General features: G+C 38.2%; 1 protein-coding gene across 2 annotated transcripts in view; it reads left to right on the forward strand.

Annotated features, from left to right (window-relative positions):
• The window catches only part of RELN (reelin), a 492,310-nt gene that overhangs the window by 62,297 nt on the left and 409,545 nt on the right, over positions 1-20,468 (forward strand). For both annotated transcript variants that reach the window (XR_007403524.1, XM_025449216.2), the window contains exon 2: positions 9,961-10,071. Coding sequence is in view for 1 of the 2 variants with exons in the window: in XM_025449216.2 (XP_025305001.1) it covers positions 9,961-10,071 (111 nt within the window). In the remaining variant the exon portion in view is untranslated. The remainder of the gene's footprint in view (positions 1-9,960; positions 10,072-20,468) is intronic.

The raw sequence follows: 20,468 nt of genomic DNA on the forward strand, positions 1-20,468 counted from the left end.
GGGAAAAAATCCCAGTGGCTCTCCTTTTATTACTGGTGCTGCTAGAAGAGAAGACTTGGAGACTATGCGTGGTTCATCTGAATCTCTAAATCCATAATAAACATGTTGGAATAGGCTTCCACGGAGCTGCTGGATCCCTCTTCCAGCCAGCAAAGAGCATTTTTACAAACTCTAGAGAATGCTTTAGTCCATCATTAAATTTTGCATACAATCAGTCTCCTGTACTGGTCACAATTTTCCTCTCCCTTCAGGTGTAGATGGGAGGTGGGAGTGAGTGCTAGGGCATTCTCTCCCTGCTTTCCGAGGTGGGCTGATCCAGGGCTCGTTGACCTTATTATTTTGATCATCAGCCTTGTCCTCCATTACACCACATTTAGTCCTCCCTGGAGGCCATTCTTTCTGCTTCCTTTGTCTCCCAAGGAACAGTACAAATCCATATAAAATGAAAAAGAGGAGTAATAATACCAATAGTAAAGGGCAGTAATAATGACTAGTGCAGCAAACGTCAGGTTAAATGCATTCTACAGAGCAGGCTGCTGGGCATGCTCCTGGGAAACTGGGCCCATGTACCTGGGGCTTGAGGGTACAGTAATGCCACTGCCTTCCAAGAGGAGGTCAAGCCCTTGCCATTCTCTCAAGATCTCCAGGAGATGGAGCGTGGTGTATTTAATCTAGCCCATCTAGCTTGAGGAGCACAGCTTCCATTTCTTTTTTTTTTTTTTTTTAAATTTTTTTATTTATTTATGATAGTCACAGAGAGAGAGAGAGAGAGGGGCAGAGACACAGGCAGAGGGAGAAGCAGGCTCCATGCACCGGGAGCCCGACGTGGGATTCGATCCCGGGTCTCCAGGATCGCGCCCTGGGTCAAAGGCAGGCGCCAAACCGCTGCGCCACCCAGGGATCCCTACAGCTTCCATTTCTTAGAGCCACCTTTCACATGCCACAAGGCACTGTGCTTTGGGTAGTTGTTGGAATAAATAGGTAGGACACGTGTGACCTCTTTTTACCCTTCACAAAAAGCTGACTAGAGTCCATTTGTTTCTGGTCTGATTTTTTAAGATCTTCGTATTCAGTTTACTGCTGTGCATTCATGTCCTCCCTTGGAGATCTTGGCCTCCAGTCATTTCTTTTAAATATTTACTGGGATAATTTTTTTTCTCAGCTATTGTTGGTTTGGGGATGTTATTATTGAAATGCCTGGCTTAATATTTGAAAGCTATGTAAAATCATGTTGTAATGGACTTAATGTATGTAATGAGAAGTAGTTCAGGGATCATGCTTATAGAGGTTTTGAATTAAATTATAATGTATTTTTAGATGGTCTCTATTTGGTACCCAGAGCTAGGGGCACTTTAACTAAAGAAGAACCAGTAGTTGAACACTCTATGTTGATGAAATTCTGCAGCAAATAAACTCAGTTTATTTCATTTTTAGAGTAATATGTTTGTTCCTCAGGCCATTTAATCTGTTCTGCATTCAAAAGGCAAACAAGTTTCTGTTCATAAGGCAAAAATGTGGCACCATTTTTTAATATTGACAATATTAGTTCTGCTGGTATTTTTCAAAATATATAAAAATAAGAAACTCTGCAATCATTGCACTATCACTAATACTTAATCTCAACATTTTTGCTATTTGCTCTCTTTTGATGTTTGTCCTCTTGAAAAAGATGGTAACGTCATTTCGTATATTATATAATATGTTTCTTTTCTGCACATATTAAAGGCCTTTTATATAAAATAGTAATGGAATATGCTTGAAATGATCAAAATTTAATGGCCCATAGAGCGTTTGTAGGCTAGAGGCTTTAGGATGAAATGCAACAGCATTAAATGTTGAAATTTATTTTCTTCCAGACTTTCATCTTACAGTGATTTTCTGCAAGGATGGTATTAGGGTCTTGTTGGGAACAGTTAATAGAAGCTCTAATAGATAATAACTGACTCTGTAATTAGTCATTTCAAGACAGAGGTACTCTCTGAGCCACTGATAAGAATTGAATTGTGTCGCTACATCATGTTTTCATTCTGCTGTCACAGCCCAGCAATCCATATTCATAGACTCCTGGAGCTGAGCTCATTGCCAATTTAACACAGATGTGGGAGCGATATGCACAACCTCCTCAGCCTTTTGATCCCTTCTTATTTCTTATTTGAGGAAATGGCCGACTAACTTCAGAGTGAGGATAAGGCATAAGGTGTCTTAGTGACAAAATCATTGGAAGATTAATTTGGTATGTACATAAAATATGTGTTGTGTGTATATATTCACACATAAAGTACACATGTGCAAAAGAAACACTATTATGGTTAAATGTAAAATTCCATCAAAATGTTCTCAGACATTTCTGGTTTTTGAGTACCATGTTAAAATACTGTACAGATTTTCAGGTTTTGTGTCCTTTCAGGAGAAACCTTCATTTTCATAGACCTCTATGAGTAATGCTGGTTCTTTTTTCTCTGTAATATGATATGCTAGATATCACAATTTTAGTTTCATCAGCTATACTACATTCTCAGTTATATTTCATTTTATTTTAATGTTATTTTATGTTGTAACCAGTGTTTCTGTAGAGTTGAATTCAATAAATGTTGATTAAGCTCCTCCTCCAAGCCAAGTTCTGTGGAAGGTGGAGAACCATCAAGTGTTCCACAGTTTATGAGAGCAGTGGGGTCACTGAGCGGGGAGAGGTGGCCTTCCCAGGAGATCAGAAGAGACTTTGTGAGAGAGATGGCATTTGGGTCTGTGCCTGAAGAATGGGGAGGATTTTAACCAGAGGAAACAGGGAAAGTCATTCTAGGTGAGGACTCCCTGTATAGAAAGACAAGGAGACAGGGAAGTAATGAATAGGTTCTAGTTTAACTGGGTCAAAGGGTATTTTTTGCTGAAAGAGGGAAATTTGACTGGAGAATGGTTATGATCAAACCTGTAGGTCTTTGAAACCACACTGAAGACAGGATTCTAATCTATAGGCGATAGGAAGCTAAAGATATTTGTTGAACAAAGAAATGATGTGATCTGAAAAAGACACATTTGCTTTCTGTTTATTGGTAATCATATATATGCTTTATTTTTCCTCTAAAATCTACTGGTAAGTCCAAAATTCTACTTGCAATCCATAATGTTGATATTGCTTTTATTCCTTTATGATTAAAGTAGCTAGTTCTTTGTACAGCATTTTAACGCAAAAATATAAAATATATAAAAATTGACTCTAAGAAAATAGTCTTTTGGGGAAGGGTTTTATAAATTTATGATAAACATTTGTGAAACCATAAAAGAAGTAGGTAATAGGGCAGATTGCTGTGTCTAAGTAGGTGCTTACCTATTTAATTTTTTTTTTAAATTTTTTTTTTTATTTATGGTAGTCACAGAGAGAGAGAGAGAGAGAGAGAGGCAGAGACACAGGCAGAGGGAGAAGCAGGCTCCATGCACCAGGAGCCCGACGTGGGATTCGATCCCGGGTCTCCAGGATCGCGCCCTGGGCCAAAGGCAGGCGCTAAACCGCTGCGCCACCCAGGGATCCCTGCTTACCTATTTAAAATCATTAAAACATTTGATGATTTGATATAAACCTTTGGTATCCAAAATGGATCACTGGTGGGTGCTATCTTATGATGGTGATATATTCCAATTTTTATAAAATAACTGGAATTGATAGGATATCAGATAGAATTTATGAGCATTTGCTAATAGGGGAACTAGTTCTAAATATCTTTTTTTTTTTTTTTTGCTTTTCTAGCTAATGAAATCCAATTTATAGTTCTAATATAGTTCCTGGCTCATAGAAGGTTTAATGTATATCTATATCTGTACACATATATATAGCAATATACATATATTTCCATATATATTGCTTAGTTCTTAAAGTCTGAATATATTATGTACTTTCTCCTGCATTTTACTGTTTGGGTTACATTTGCCCATCTTAAGTGCATTTGTAGTATGTGTAAATATAATAAACTTCCTTTTCCTTTTAAAATAGGATTTTTTTCTGAAACAAAAATTTTTAAAGATATTTATTTATTTTGAGAGAAACAGAGAAAGCACGAGCAGAGAGAGGGAGAAGCAAACTCCCCACTGGACAGGGAGTCCAATGTGGAGCTCAGTCCCAGGACCCTGCAGTCATGACTTGAGCTGAAGGCAGATGCTTAACTGACTGAGCCACCCAGGCATCCCTGAAACAAATTTTTTTATATAAATTTATTTTTTATTGGTGTTCAATTTGCCAACATATAGAATAACACCCAGTGCTCATCCCATCAAGTGCCCCCCTCAGTGCCTGTCACCCAGTCACACTCACCCCCCCCACCTCCCCTTCCGTCACTCCTAGTTTGCCCTGAAACAAAATTTGAAAGACGAGCACAACAAAATTTTAAAGACTAGCACCTAGATTCAGCAATTATTCATATTATATAATAAATTTCTTTTAAAGTGAATTGATACTTGCTAAATATTATTTGTTTTCCATCTTGTTACTATTAATTACAGCACATGGCTCATAATCTTGGAAAGAGAAAGAAGGGTTTGCCTATTAACTGGGCTAGTTTGGTATCAATTAGATACAGGTAGACCTAATAGTTGTTCATCTTAAAGGTAGTTCAGATCTAAAAAATTTTCCCCTGTCCAAATTTATATCTTAACTGAAACTTCTACTTAGGCAAAGGTAGTTTCATAAAATATTTTTAGAGGAAAACATTTGCAAATGACATTAGCTTTACAAAAACTTTAAATTATGTTGTGGGGCTATAACATTTTGAACCAGCAACTTAAAAAATATGAAAGTTGTAAATTTTCCTTCTAGTTCATGTATATATTAGCATAATTTTACATTCAGCAATACGAGCTTCAATTTTTTTTCTCTCATGAGCCTCGTTTGTACTGTGTATATGGTAAACTTAAAAAAAAATTCATCATAGATCACTCTTCTGCTTTCAAGAAGATTATTTCAGTTGCCTGGATGGCAGCAGTTTGTGGATGTAACTGATGAGCTAGGATTGGAGAAGGTCAGATAGTGCTTGAAGGGTGAGTCCCACGGGAATTAGAGGAACGAAAGTCAAGTCAGGACACATAGGAAGGATACAGGCTAGTGCACACTGGGGGTCAGATGAAACTTGATAGAAAGCAACCAGGAAAAATATCAGAGGATAATGTAATTATTAGGTGTGAAAAATCGAACTGGCAGTGACTGATGATGCAGAATCACCCAGTAAGGGACAGCGAGCCAGAGCAGCCTCCGTGCCTCAATTACTTGTTTCTGTAGGGTTTTTGTTTGTTGGTCTAGGAAACCCTAAACAGACTCCTCAGAGGCTGCAGGTAGAGACAAGTGGAAGCATTTGATGAAAGGGAAAATGAAGGACAAAGAGATGTGTATTCCTGACATAGTTTCAAAGTTGGAGTGCCTTGGTGTAGAACAATCGGCCTCTTGCTCAGATTGTTCATGTGTTCACTGCTGGTGCTCTCGTCAGTAGAAACATGCAGGATGCAGTCATTCTGAAGTTTCCTGCAAGCTATCAGGGCATCCAAACTGTGTCAGATGTTTTTTCAAATGCAGAAATTGGACCCGTCGTCTTCTGGAGTAAAAGGGAACATGGTGATTGGAAAGCTATGTCTCATAGCCAATAAGAGTCTGGGCAACATTTCCTCTTTCTTAAGAAAAAAGAACTGATTACCAGTTCACATATGGATTATGCATTACATCTGTTTAAAGAAGGAGAAGGAATGCTTGTCAAGACAGCAGTTTTTCAAATGCTAAATATCATTTCTTTTCCCCCTGGAAAATAATTTTAAACTCCCAACTCTAGCAAATAGATTATATTCAATTAGTTTCTAATAGGGAACTCTTCCTTTAGGTAATTTGTGTAAACATATAGCCTGTAAGGATGTATGATGAATGTAAGGTGATCTGCCTTTTTTTGTTTTTACAAATGTCTTCGATTGATCTCTTGGCCTCTGCACTTATCATTTTACACTCTGAAAACATTTTAAATATATGAATAGCCGACTTTTCTGTCTTTTTTTTTCCATGTGGCTTTTCCAAGTGGGATTCATTTGACATATAAAGTCAAGGATTCACGACATACTTTTCCTCTGGAAACAAGTTGAAGATAAGACAACCTTGTGCTATTTTTGTATGAATGAGTTATTAATTAATAAATATTCCAATAGATATTTATTAAACACCCAGTAAATGTCAGGAGTTATTCCAAATGCTTGACATGTACTACTGAACAAAACACTTAAGATATTTGCCTTGATGGAGTTCACATTCTACAGAATGAGAATTGACAATAAACATAATAAAAAACCATTGTGAGTGAATGTATGAGTATAATATGCTGGAAGGTCGTAATTACCTGATAATCTGAAGGAGGAGAGTCCAAGGCAGAAGAATGTGTTGGTGCAAAGACTGGGCAACAAGGAGGCTAGTGTGCCTGGAGTGGGGTGAGCCAGGGGGAGAGCTGAAGGAGATGAGGACAGAGAGGAAATGGAAGCAGGTCACATAGGACTTTGTAGGCCACTGGGAAGACTTTGACATTAACCTAGCAGGGAAGTTGTAAGCAGAGGAATGACATGATCCAATGCATATTCTAAAGAATTCCTCTGACTCTTACACTGAGAATAGACTCTAGAGAGAGGAGGTACAACCAGGAAGACCAGACTGAGGTCTAATGCAGTAAACCATGTAAGAGATGATGGCAGCTTAGAATAGGGTAGTAAGTGGTCAGATTCTGGATATGTTCTGAAGGCAGAGCCGACAGGATTTACTGATGGGCTCAATGCCAAGTATGGGAGAAGGGGACTCCAAAGTTGACTCAGCAGGAAAGATGGAGCTGCCAACAACTGATTTGGTGAAGGCTGTAGGAGAATCAGGTTTGAAGGATGAGGTGGGCATTCAGTTTTGGTTATATTAAGGCTGAGATGTCTCTTGAACATCCAAGTGGGGATGGGATGTTGAGCAGCATCTTGATATATATCTGGGGAATATATAAAGACGTATAGAGATCTGGACAGGAAACTGAAATTTGGGAGTAGTCAGTTTATGTATAGCATTTTAAAGCCAAGAGACTCTAAGAATAAATTTTTTTCTCAGTAATTCAATTTTGTTTTCTAAGATACTCAGTATTTAGAAGTGATTTGTCCACCTAGCCACAAGGTTACCAAATAATCAGTATTCATCTCACTACTACTAGGAATAGAACCAAGCAGGGAAAACGCTTGCTCAATCTGACACTGCACATTATTGTTGGTAATAAGTTCCAATCCTCTTATTTTTTTGGATGTTTTCACTAGACCTCGCTGTTTCAGCACCCAAGAATCTATGTAAAGAAAAGAATTGCTCTGAAGCAGGCATTGTGGTATGTGGAGGCATTAAGATCAAAATTTGCGTCATCCTCTGGGTCTGGAGAGGCACTTGTGGCAGATGAGGGCAGGCCTAGCAAGGGATTAATAGCCTCAGTGGACATCTGAAAGGTACAGCAGATGTTAGTTGTGCTCAATACCCAGTGATTCCCAGGCCATGCAGGCAGCTTTCTAAGTGTGCATGTCCCAGATATTGAAATATCACTAGATATGTATAAGCTATCAAGTGGAATTTATCAGTTGTCATGGTAGACCCAGCAGAGCTTTTGTTTTGCTGGGAGATGCAGAGCTGTTTGAGACCAGAGCTGACTAGCTGACAGCAGTGGAGGAATGGCCAAGAGCTGTCACATATGGTCCTCCTCTTTTTTAGCCCTTTCTCCAAGAGTGTTTAGCCTCTGTTTTAAATTAACACTCAGCAGAATATCTTTTGGAAGAGAGGGCAAATTAATAACAAGCTCAGATGCCACTTATCCTTAGCCTGCTGAGGTCACAGTGGAGACCTGATGTAGACTGTGGTTGGAAGTGAAGTGTAGTGGATGAGGAAGCTAGATGGACAATCAGGCAGGCAGCAGGACTCAGATGTGGGCAGCCCAGTGATCGGCTATGTCTTCAGCCAACGTCAGGAGTTCTGTACAGGACTCCAGTTCTCCAGAAGGAAAGCAAGGCAGAGCTTCACAGTGAAACACTGCGGACTGGGTCTGGTTTGCTGGAAGGGCAGCCTGAGACACTGCATTACAGTCCAGTGGCTAGTATAGCGAATTTAACAGAAAACAACTTAATTCTAAACCCCACTGGATGGGGACGTAGAAGCTGTTTAGCCCCTTTTTACCTCGGCCAAGATGACTCATTGAACCGATGGGTGGAGGCAGTGGTAAAATCAACTGGGGGAAAAAAAAAAATCAACTGGGGGAATCTGGGGTAGACAAGACAGGGGGCTGATGAGTAGGGTGTAATTCCATAAATGGGGAAACTGAGACTCTAAGAGATGAAATGGTTTTGCTCAAGAACGGATAGTAGCAGATGAGTACCTGATTCCCAGATCTTGTCCCTTCCCCAGCCTGGTGCTGCATCCACCATGTCCTGGCCAACCTTAGTCCCCTTCCTCTCTAATACCAGTGACACTGAGTCCTGCAGCTTTTACTTTCCTTTTCTTCAAATACTCCTCATGCATGTGAATAACCTGGGAAATAGGTAATTAAACAAGGGTTTGCCCATGTCACTTGGCTTCTGTAAGATGTGGGGCATGGGGGAGGGGGCAGTGTGCAGGTGGAGAGAACATGAGAGATGGCCAGGTAATCGGCATCAAACATGTTTAGATGATGTCATATGGTCCTGAGCAAGGTTCTGAATTGCTCTGTGCCACAAATTCCTCATTTGTATCTCAGGAACAGTAACAGTACCCCTTTTATAGAAATGTTTTGATAATGAAATAATACATAGTAACTACTTAGCTCAGTGCCCAGCCGAGTGTTTTACATGCTGGCAGTCAAAATATTAGCTATCATTAAAGGATGTGAAGGTGATTTACTCCAATATCCAATGCCATTGTGAGGGTAGCAAGATGTCAGGCCATTCTATTGATCTATGAATCTTGTTTTACGCTTTATAATATGAGTATTTCAAACCATTCAGCTCTATTCACTGGATTTCCTGGAGTTTAATTTAAACATTCTCATCAAAGTTAATGTGACTCTGGCCATTCCCCTTACTGCCACCAAGCATGATAATAGTCTTGCACTGTGCACTACCAGAGTAATATTACCTTTTCCTGGCGGCTTCCTACAAATGGCATCATCTTAATATTGTAAAACCGATGCAGGAGAAAAGGTTATGTCAAGGAGGAAATTATAATCATTATTTTAGGGTGGTGAGCAAGATAAAATTTTAAGAAGCCAAACCTGAGTGGCATACAGATACATTGTATTTGACCCTTTTTTTCCCCAGGAACATCCTGATTTTCTGGTTATGAAACCATTTGGACTCCTCTTGCAGACTTTGTTCTGAAACTTAAAGCATGCAGTGGTCTTCCTTTTTTGTTCTCAAAAGGAAAAAGGCTAACCGTCTTCATGCAAATTAGTCTGCTTTTGTTGAAAAACTTCAGGGGATTCATCTATGAAATGTAGATGCAATAAGAAATACAGTGCATCTTATTGTTCTTCTTCCAGCCGATGTAAGATTGTAAGATTGTTTCCCACAGTATGGAATACTTAAAAAAAAAAAAAAGTGTTTAATCACAATGCCAAAACTCCAGCAATGCCTTTGACTGCCTTCAGGGGTGGTGGTGGAGGTGGGGAAGCTAACTATTCAATACTACATTATTTTCCGATGATTTTGCATATAGCTGGGGAACGTGTAAATGAATGCAGAGAAATCTGATGTACTAAATTTAGGACTAACAATTACAGATTTTGGAGTTCTGAGCTTCTTTTTGCTCCTCAGTAATTCCAAATATAAAGAAAACAGTAACTACTAATAGTATAAAAATAATTTTTTAATAATGAGTAAAAATTGTTTTGACAATGTTGAACTCTTTAGGAATGTATCTCTGTACTCTGTATTAATTGGGGTTTCTTTTCTTTTTCCCTCCCTGTATTTCAGTGACAATTTCAACGAGTACCTTCTTTGATGGCTTGCTGGTGACAGGACTATACACATCTACAAGCGTTCAGGCTTCACAGAGCATTGGAGGTTCCAATGCGTTTGGATTTGGTAAGCTTTCCTGACATAAAAAATCAATAATAGTCAGTGTTTAAACAGTTATAGGCCTTATTTTTTTTAAACATCCGTTTTAAAAGTATCAGACATTGATGACTTCGGAGAAACTAACCTGAAGTGATTTTTGTGTTGTTTGTTTGAAGTTAGGTTAGGTGAATTGAAATGTCATGTGAATGTACAGCCAACCACAAGCCTGGTGTGGCAGTCTTTCCATCCCTCCCCATCTACTGCTACTATTATACTTGTGGGTCTTGTGGGTTCAAGTAAATCTCTGTGTTCTGACATTTAGGTTGCTGGAATTGGCATTCTGTTTGATGCCCATGCAATTAGTTCATAACCTTTTTTTTAAGTTTTATTATTATTTTTTAAAATAAATGTACCCCCAACATGGGGCTTGAGCTCATGACCCTGAGATAGAGTCGCACGTTCTGCTGACTGAGCCAGCAGGTGCCCCTCAATAAACTGTTTTTTTAATAAACAGTTCTTAGGATCCTGGGTTAAGTGCAAAGTATCATGTTAAGTTTGGCAAGTAAGCATTGTACAAAGTGGAAGATAGTAATGATTGTTGAAATGATTGAAATCCGTAAGTATTCATGAAAAGAATGTGTTTTAATATTTAGAACACTTCTATGGAGTCCTTGTCCTTGCATCAGAGACCTGGCAGGTTACTTATATGGGGAGACAGAAGGCTGCAGGATCATCACCGAGCCCAGAGAATTCTCAATTTGGAAATCCCTAGTTTACCCATTATGCGGTAAACATGCCAAGCTGGAATTAAATAGTCCCTTTTCAGCATCAAAAATGCAAATTTAATATATCCGTTTATGTAAGACATGAAATCACTGATCTTACTCTGAAATTGGAAAACTGCACAAGACTCCCTACACTGATATGAAAAAGATAGAATTGCGTTATCAGAGGCAGCCATGTGTTCAGCATTTTATCTTTTCTGGGGTATTTATTAAATAGATAATTTGTATCTACTTTTGATATATGAAAGGCATCTCCTCTGCGCCAAGTCCTAGCAGTAGCTCTGCCCAGGTGACTCACTGATTGATGTCAGAGCAGTACTGGTGATGTCCCATTGTCACTCTGCTGGCCCAATAGGACACTCACCGCCTCAGGGCTTAACAGAACCTGGAAGTCATTTAATCATCACGTTAAATTATTTGACCCTGAGAATTTGCCCTATTTTTAAAAGATCTCAGGTAAGCTTGTACAATGTGTTGATAACTACTTCTAAGTTCTAATCCTCAAGAAAAAAAATCTTAGGTCCCCAAATTTGGCTTATTTAGCCCCATCCTTTTTGTGCGCTGCAGAGGTGAAAGGTCAATTTACAGTCCTGTATCTTTACACAATATATATGATATGCTGCCTGTTATGTTACAACAGGACTCATAAGCAGGGTTGCCGGATTTCACAAGTAAAAATTTACAGGACATCTGGTTAAATTCGACTTTTAGATAAACCATCTTTGAGTCAAAGAATACAATATTTGGGATAAGGCATTCTGGGTTTTACCTCAGCCCAGTTAAATCAAAACCTCTGGGAGTGGGGTGTGGGCATCCATTGTTCTTAATGTCATTTGGGTTGCTGGGTTGAAAGAACTGATCATCCAGGGCTGAGAATTGCTGTACTGGGTTAGTACAGGTTTGGCAGCGGCAGCAGCATCTGGAATCTGATTACAGCATCCCAGGCTTGTCTCTAGACTCAGTGAGTGAGATACTCTGGGGGTGAGACCCAGTGACCACTTTCTAAGAAGCACTCCAGGTGATTTAGATACACACTCAAGTTAGAGAACTACTCTTCGTTAATTAAATAGGAGAGACCGACATTATTTAAATGACCATATAAATACATAATTGCAAACCTTGCTAGAAGCAAGCTTGCAGAAGTACTGAGTACAGGGAAACAGTATGCCAGGGAAACTCCATCTAGTCTGGAGTGAATGGGATCGAGTTAAGAGAAGCTTTCCTCAGGAAGTAGGGTTGAGCTGAGATGTCAACTTAATTTCCTCATCTGTGAAGGGCATTGGTAAGGCACCTCCTTCATAAGATTCATGAGAATTAAAGGAGGTTATTTATGTGAAGCCCTAATAAGCACAGGAGAAACACTCTGTAAAACTTGGTATTCCAGAATTATCCTGATAACTAACGCAGTTGCTCACCCTGGTCCAGGACTTGTATGTACTTCCTTTGAGGGGCAAAAAGCAGTTCATGGGAGAATTAATCTGGGATTTGTAGATCAGATGATTTGAGGGGACTCGGCTGAATGAAATAATTATCACTTGCCAATATAGAGGCTTTAAATGAAAAAAAAAATCATGAAAAATCCTAAGTACATTGTAAACACATTTTGAAAGGACACATAAAATGCAAGTGTCATATTGCTTCTGTTTTTAGCTAGTAAGCCAAACAAAAACTAAAAATGCAATTGTTGGGGATCCCTGGGTGGCTCAGTGGTTTAGCGCCTGCCTTTGGCCCAGGGCATGGTCCTGGAGTCCCGGGATCAAGTCCCATGTCAGGCTCCCTGCAGGGAGCCTGCTTCTCCCTCTGCCTGTGTCTCTGCCCCCTCCCCCTTAGGAATAAATAAATAAAATCTTAAAAAAAATAAAAATGCAATTGTTGGAAGTTATTATTTTTTTTAAAGATTTTTTTTGAGAGCGAGCGGGCAAGGGGAGGGGCAGAGGGAGAGGAAAGAGAGACTCTCTAGCAGACTCCCCACTGAATGCAGAGCCCTGACTTGGGGGGCTCAAGCCACTGAGCCACCAAGGTGCCCCGATTGTTAGGAGTTATTTGAGACATTTGGGCTTTGAGACATTCTCTGTAGTGACTTTGAAAGCTGTAAAAAAGGCAGTTTCACTTGAATGAGAATGTTTTTTGATTATCTTAAATTGTACCTAGTCTTCCCATCACTATTAACCCTGTATCATTAGGTTGTTGGTCTGAAGAGGCTTCAAAAACATGAAGTCCATTCATGGTGGTTTGATTTCTGTAACCACAGCTCAGGTCTCCTACCAGTATAGGACATAATTTTTATATGGGTGGGTAGATAAGTGAGATCTTTTGTAAGTTCCAGTGATATCCAAATAATTTTATGTGGACTTAGATGATAGCGGTACATTACCTTAAAAAGAAAATTGTTATACACCTCAATATTATTAAACAGACTTAATTTTTGTAAGTGATGTTTTTGAATAGAGAGCAGATAAAATGTCTTTAGATAAATGGTCACTTTAGAAAACTAAAGCACAATAATTTTTTGGTGTTTGATTTAAGTTTGACGTATTCTTTCCAACTTAAGAAAATGAAGATTTGAGTGGGGTGCACTTAAGAAAGGAGAAGAAACTCTTACAGAAGGTAAATTGGAAAAAAAATTGCTGCTTTTTGGTAGTTTAGTAGTTATATTATTAGGATCAGGCTGAAAAAAATGTAGCATTCTTTGATCTAGAACAAAAGAGTTATTGAATATGTAATCTGTCATTAGGCTCTGACTTGATTGATGGAATGTTAAGCAAACTTGGTTTGTTTGGCATTTTCCCAACATACCATAGGATTAGTGTGTGATATATTTAACTAGCTGTGTTAAATAAGACAAAGTAAAACATAAAGTTGAGTCTAAAAAAGTACTTCTGAAAGTTTTTTCCTTTTATAGTTAATTTTAATTGTACTAATTACATGAAAGTTACAGCCGCTCTCCTTTAAATATAAAATGTGTGTGTGACTAGCCAAAATAAGGCTATAATTATTCTTAAGATACTGTTGTATAAATGTAATTCCACTAACATAACTACAGCCTTTTATGCAAAACCAGAATTCTTTAAAATGCATGCCTCACTGACCAAAAATAGACAAATGCCTAATAACCAGAAATACATTAAAACAATAGCTTTGCAAAAGATGACTGTATGCCAGCAATGCATGATTTGAAATACCTCATTTTGCTTGTCAATATAAGAAAACATGCAGCTCTAGGGAAGAGTGATGTTTAATTATGGATATCTCTTTGTGCATCCCAGAAGAAAAAAAAAATGCTTCCTCTTGTCTTTGGCATTGAATTCCAGCTCAATCATGTAAATCTTCAAGGCTCTTTGTGGTCGCTCAATGAAGGGCTATTTGAATATCCTTTCATACAAAATTATTCTTTTTCCAGAGGCTGAAATGCATTTTACTCAATATTTAGTATTCTGGCTCTAAAAGCATTTTACTCAATTTTTGGTATTCTGGCTCTAAAACCGGAGAACTGGGTTTGCAGGTCTGATGAGTAGCAGCCACACTTCAAATTGTTAGACCTTGCATAAATTAAACGTTTGTGCTTTGCCATTGCTAAATCATTGTGCTCAGCTAGTACATGAGCCATTTTAACAGTTTTTCATGTAAACTTTTGTAATTTTCTATGTATTTCCTTTTTCTATAATAATGAGGCATTCTAGAGCCAGTCATTTGATAAATAACAAAATTCTTAAAATGGCAAGATTTGCTAAAATCCAAGTTTGGGGAGAAAATAGGGTGAATAGATCCAAGATTTTTTCTTTTTAATTTTTTTCTCTTAAACATTCAGTCAATCATGGCATTTTTTAAAAAAATATTTTATTTATTTGAGACAGCACAAGCAAGGGGAGTAGCAGAGGGAGAGGGAGAAACAGGTTCGCTGTTGAGCAGGGAATTTGATGCCCATCCAGCTGGATCCCAGGACCCTGACATCATGACCTGAGCTGAAGGCAGATGCTTAACCGACTGAGCCATCCAGGCGCCCTCCACGTTATGTTTTTAATAGAGATTAGGCAACTAACATACAAATTTAATATCTTCAGTACCATTTTAAAAACATGGTGGTAGAACTTTTTAAATTAATGATCTGATTTTTTTTTTACTATAATTTGACACTCTAACTTTAGATGAATAAGGATATACTTATAAAACAAATTATTTACATGTTTTAAGATTTAAAATTGTAGTAAATCTTATGTTGGTTACTAGTTAAAAAATGTGTACCTTACCAGTAGATTTAGATTGTATATTAATGTTTCATTGCCATGATGCAAATTTTTGTCACTACTTTGTTTTGTTGTCATTAAAAATAGAAATATAGGCTTCATTTAAGCTAAGTTTTGGTATTCCTTCACTTTGAAACTAAGTAAAACCTTATGACTTTACTAATTGTCACTAGGACCTCTACATCACTGGGCATTAGCTACAGTTCAATCTTAGGTGTCCTATCCTTGTGCCTTTGAGACCCACCTATGTTATGAATGCTATATACGTATGTTTAGGTTTTAATATTTACAAAGAGGGGATAGCCACTAGCAACTTCATTAAATGAATCCTGTATAGTAATGCTATTTATTGGCTAGCCTGAATTAAGCTAAATTACTCAGAATGATCTTGTTAAATTTATTTTGTCTGTCTCTTTACAAAGAAATGCTTTGGGGCAGCCCCGGTGGCTTAGCAGTTTAGCGCCGCCTTCAGCCCAGGGTGTGATCCTGGAGACCAGGGATCAAGTCCCACGTCGGGCTCTCTGCATGGAGCTTGCTTCTCCCTCTGCCTGTGTCTCTGCATCTCTCTCTCTCTCTCTCTCTCTCTGTCTCTAATAAATAAAATCTTAAAAAAAAAAAAAAAAGAAATGCTTTGTAACACGCTTGAGGAATTTTAAACATATTCAGGGATTTTGAAGGCATGACCTTTTATTGGATATGGTAAATGATCTATAATTAACAAGAAGACTTTAAGTTAATTAAACAAATTGCTGTTGTCAATGGTACCAGGAGCATAGCTGACAAGAGTTGAAATTGCCATTAATTTTTCCTATTTACTGGGTATTAACCTAAGTTTGGTCTTAACTCATTAATTTGGTCTCAATTCCATTTGCATATGCCAGCATTACTTTCATTAAGAAATAGTATAATGTAGTTTGTATTTGACATATGACAAAGAATTCGGGGATTATTTCCCAATTCTTAAATAACTATAAAGAATCATTTACTAGAATAGTGGACATGATAAATGTAAAGCTGTTAACAAATTAGTTAACAAATTGCTAAAGCAAAAGTTGAGGGGCATGAGATTTGGGCCATGGGGAGGAATTAGAGGAGAAAGGCACCTCAGGTATCACATGACCTCCAGAGCTAGACAGTTCAGGTTCCACGCCCACCTGCCACTGCTTCTTCCTAACTTAGGCCACATTCATTCTTTTCCTAAGCCTCCATGTCTGCATTTGTAAAATGAGGATGATAACAAAGGCGCCTTATTCACAAAATTATTGGGTAGATTAAATGAGTTATCTATTCAAGTGCCTAGTATATGTACTTAGGTATTATTTATTTTTAAAGGTTTTATTTATTTTACTTATTTGAGAGAGAGCACGTGTGCACATATGCACAGGAGAAAGCAGGGGGAGGGGCAGAGAATCTCAAGCAGACTTCCTCCCGAGTGTGGAGTCCGGCTGGGGCTCAGTATCACGACTCTTGAGACAGTGACCTGAGCTGAAACCAAGAGCGGGACACTTAACCGACTGAGCCCCTAAAATCGGTATTATTTAAAAACTCAGAAAGAAGTGAGAATTCTTTCTTTGAAAGAGCTAACAGAATGAGCAAATAGTTCCAGTGGCAGAATGTTTGAAAGAGGAAGGTTGACTTTATTTGGATGCAAGTAATGCACCCAGTTTCTTTCCTGTTGAATTTAGAGCTGAAATAGACCTTTGGTAGACCCTGGCCCAGTCCCTGTCCCAATGTATAGGTAAGGAAGCCAGGCTTAAGAAGGGCAAGTCATGGTATTACAAGAAATGGTGTAAGTGTGATGAGTAAAACCAGGTGTTCCGACATCATATCCAGTTCTCAAATACTTTTTTTTTTTGAAATGTAATTCACATACCATAAAATTTACCATTTGAAATAGACATTTCAGTGATTTCCAGTATATTCCCAAGGGTCTACAGCCAACATCACTATCTAGTTTCAGAATATTTCATCACCTCCAAGAGAAACTCCATCCCCATCTAGCAATCATTCCCCATTCCTTTCCCCACACTGTCCCTGACAACAACTGATCTACTTTATATCTCTACGCATTTGCCTATTTTGGACATTTTGTGTAAATAGAATCCTATAATATGTGGCCTTTTGTGTCTGGCTTCTTTTACTTAGCATCATGTTTTCAAGGTTCATCCATGTTGTAGCAGACATCGGGAGTTTGTTCCTTTTTATAGTTATACATAGTATTCCCTTGTATGGCTAGACCACATTTTGTTTAGTAGATGGAAGTTTGACAGTTCCCAGATTCTTAAAAGGAGCTAGGGTTGTACATAGGGTTGTACAAATTGGGAAAGAAAAAGTTTAAGGAAGATGTAAAGCAATTGGAAAAACCAACATTCTTTGATACTTATCAGCAGCTCTAAAACCTCTGAAGATCAAATTGTTTAGTCTCTTCTGTGGCTTAAGACCCGAAAATGATTAAATCTAAAAATCAAGATGAATTTTTTCTCTGCCCCCCTTCATGCCATTCAAGAGAGATAGGCCACTGTGGCATGATTTTACCCTAACCCTTTGGCCCCATGTAAACCATGAATGAGATCTACAAGCCAAGCCGAGTCAATTAAATTTACTAGTATAGGAATTTGGAATCAAGTCTCATTCCCAGTCCAACTCTTCATGAGCTAGATCAAGGCATGTGTAAACCTTTGGGAGGTCTGGGAAGCCATCATCAACAAGGGCTCAGAGGAATATTGTGTGGGGAGAAGAGAAGTGGAGACAGAATGCTGCCTGATGTGCCAGAGCTTTCCAGGCTCTTATTTTTGGCTTTCTTCCCATCAGGTTCTGATTTTCTTGGGTTTTAAGAAACAATAATAAAAATAGCTCACATTTATCAAGCACTTGCTATATAGCAGACGTGTTGCAGGTATTACTTCTTTTGATCCTAACAAAAATCCTACTAATTATCCTCATTTTATAGAGAATAAGAACCTGAGGCACAGAGAGGGTAAGTAACTTGCTGAAGGGCACGTAAAGGGAGTTGCGAAGTCATAATTAAAACTCGACTCTATAGCTTCTCCTTAAGCTCTCCTCACAGCCCAAGCCTCCAAACCCACTTGAGTTGGTTTATATTACAACCCAAAGAGTCTTGATTCAAATAAGGCCCTTTCTGCTCTAGCCCTGTCTTAGGGCTCCCGACTCTTCCTTCCATCCTTTACAGTCACATACATTCCTACTACACACATACACACACACACCCCACTCTCAATAACTCACATCTCCAGTACATTCTCATCACATGCACACATACACCAATCACAGTAACCCACATTTCCAGTCCATTCTCATTATACACACACACACACACACACACACACATACACACACACACACACAGACACCTGTGCACCAATCATAACCTGCATACAGTTCCAAAATCACAGCTACTTTAAACTACATGCTTTTGTTTATAGGGTTTGGAGTTCCTTCTGGTTGTCTCTGCTGGGCAGACATCCTGCCATCTTTTAGGACCTCTGTCCTGACTCACCTCCTCTATTGACCCTTTATGACCCCACTCCCTGCTCCTCCCTGGCACCCGCCCACCTAGAACTCTCTATTCCCTCCTCCATATTTCAGTTTCTTCCCTGACCTCCACCAGCTATCCCTAGCAATCTATTGAATTTGCTTGTCTAAAACCTTTATCCCTCTTTGAGGACAAGAGATGATCTAGTCCTCTTCACTCTTACGGCATATAACAAGTACTCAATAAATATTTATTGAATAAATAAACTAATACATATCTTTCAGGATTTGTAGGGTATTTTACTACTAGAGCTGACATCAGTAAACATGTGCACCGGTGTCCTGGTATGGACAAGAGAGTGAATATTTAATGTCTTTAACTTTGAGGATATTTCTGAATCTATATATGTACATATAAGTCTATACATATGTCCATATATTTAACACCATACAAAAATATGTAAGTTTTATCATCAGAGATTGTGGGAAAATTTAGTACCCTGCCTACCACTTTGTCCCTTTTGTTCCCAGTGGTGGCAGGCACCAATGCCCTTAGATAGGAGAAAGATTGATAAAGTGACTTCTTTAGAATCAAGGGACAGAAAGAAATTCAAGATTTTCCACTCCAGCCTCCTATCTTAGGGCACGTCAGTGTCCTAATGATACATATCATTAAGTTACTATTTTATCTCTTAGACCTTTCAAAAATGATGCCTCTGTAATTTCTTTGGAACATATTTTAAGATTACATCAAGTGGGATGATTAAGGAAGGTTTCTTGGTATATACATGTAACTGCCTGTTTCAACTTCAGTGCTTTTCTCATATAATTTCTTATGCAATTGAAAAAGGTAAATGTTTGTTAAAAAATCAGTAAGTAACTTGTTTCTTTCCTTTAGGAAAAAAAATACCACACTCATCTATTTCATAGCTCCTTCATACTTTATCTTGTCAGTTTTTTTCTGGACACTTAGCAGAGTCTGGAATTTAGCCTTAATATATGCCCTGGAACCCTTGTAGATACTTTAAAAATGTATCCCTAAGGAAGGAGAGAACCTCCGATTCCTTTCTCCTGCTTATTTCTGGTCAAATCCATGTGCTCAGAATCACAGAAAGCTGGTTGGTTGTTCATAAATAAATGTCAGGAAGGTCACATGTTTAGAGCGAATTCTAATGGAAGTTGCCACTGGGCTATATAAGTTATGATTTTTTGAGATTATTTTGTTATGATTTTGTCTGTCAGTGCTAACATATTGTGAAGAGGCTTTGAAAAAACTAGGACAGAGCAATAGGTTTTTATGTGGGGTACTTTCTGATGTGAAAGCTTTTAAGAGTAATTCTGGAAAATAAGTTTCTATAAATGAGGTCTTATAGATAAAGACCAAGTCAGGAATATTTTACTTTCTTCCTTAAATAATACTTTTAAAAACCACTTAGGAATCATGGCTCTTTGCTGATGAGAGACACTATTTTCTAGAAGAGTGACACTTTTCGTAGTATGCCAGACTGTCCATTTTAACAGGAAAAAAAAGATCAAAGTATACGCTTAAGGGAATAGACTTTGAATTCTGACTCTGATCTAGCAGTCATTTTGCTTGTAATGTGATTTACTCTTGAAGTTTGCCGATCCTTCTTTTGGTTATGTAGGTAATGATAAATGAGTTTATGTTCCATGTTCACAGGAATTGATTTATAAATACTCTTGGTTAACGTTGGCTGCCTCTTTCTTGGCAGTTGAATCTCAGAACAACTTAAAATAATTGTATCACGTTATTACTTCCTAGAAACAATTCTGATAATAATCTTTGGAGTATTAGAAAAAAAAAGTCGTGAAAGTAAATCCTTGGCACCACCTAAAAAATAGTTCTGGATGCAGCATACGAATTTGACAGCAGATGTGGGAG

The sequence above is a fragment of the Canis lupus genome, chromosome 18, assembly GCF_003254725.2.
Source record: "Canis lupus dingo isolate Sandy chromosome 18, ASM325472v2, whole genome shotgun sequence".
In the NCBI taxonomy this organism is placed as follows: Eukaryota; Metazoa; Chordata; class Mammalia; order Carnivora; family Canidae; genus Canis; species Canis lupus.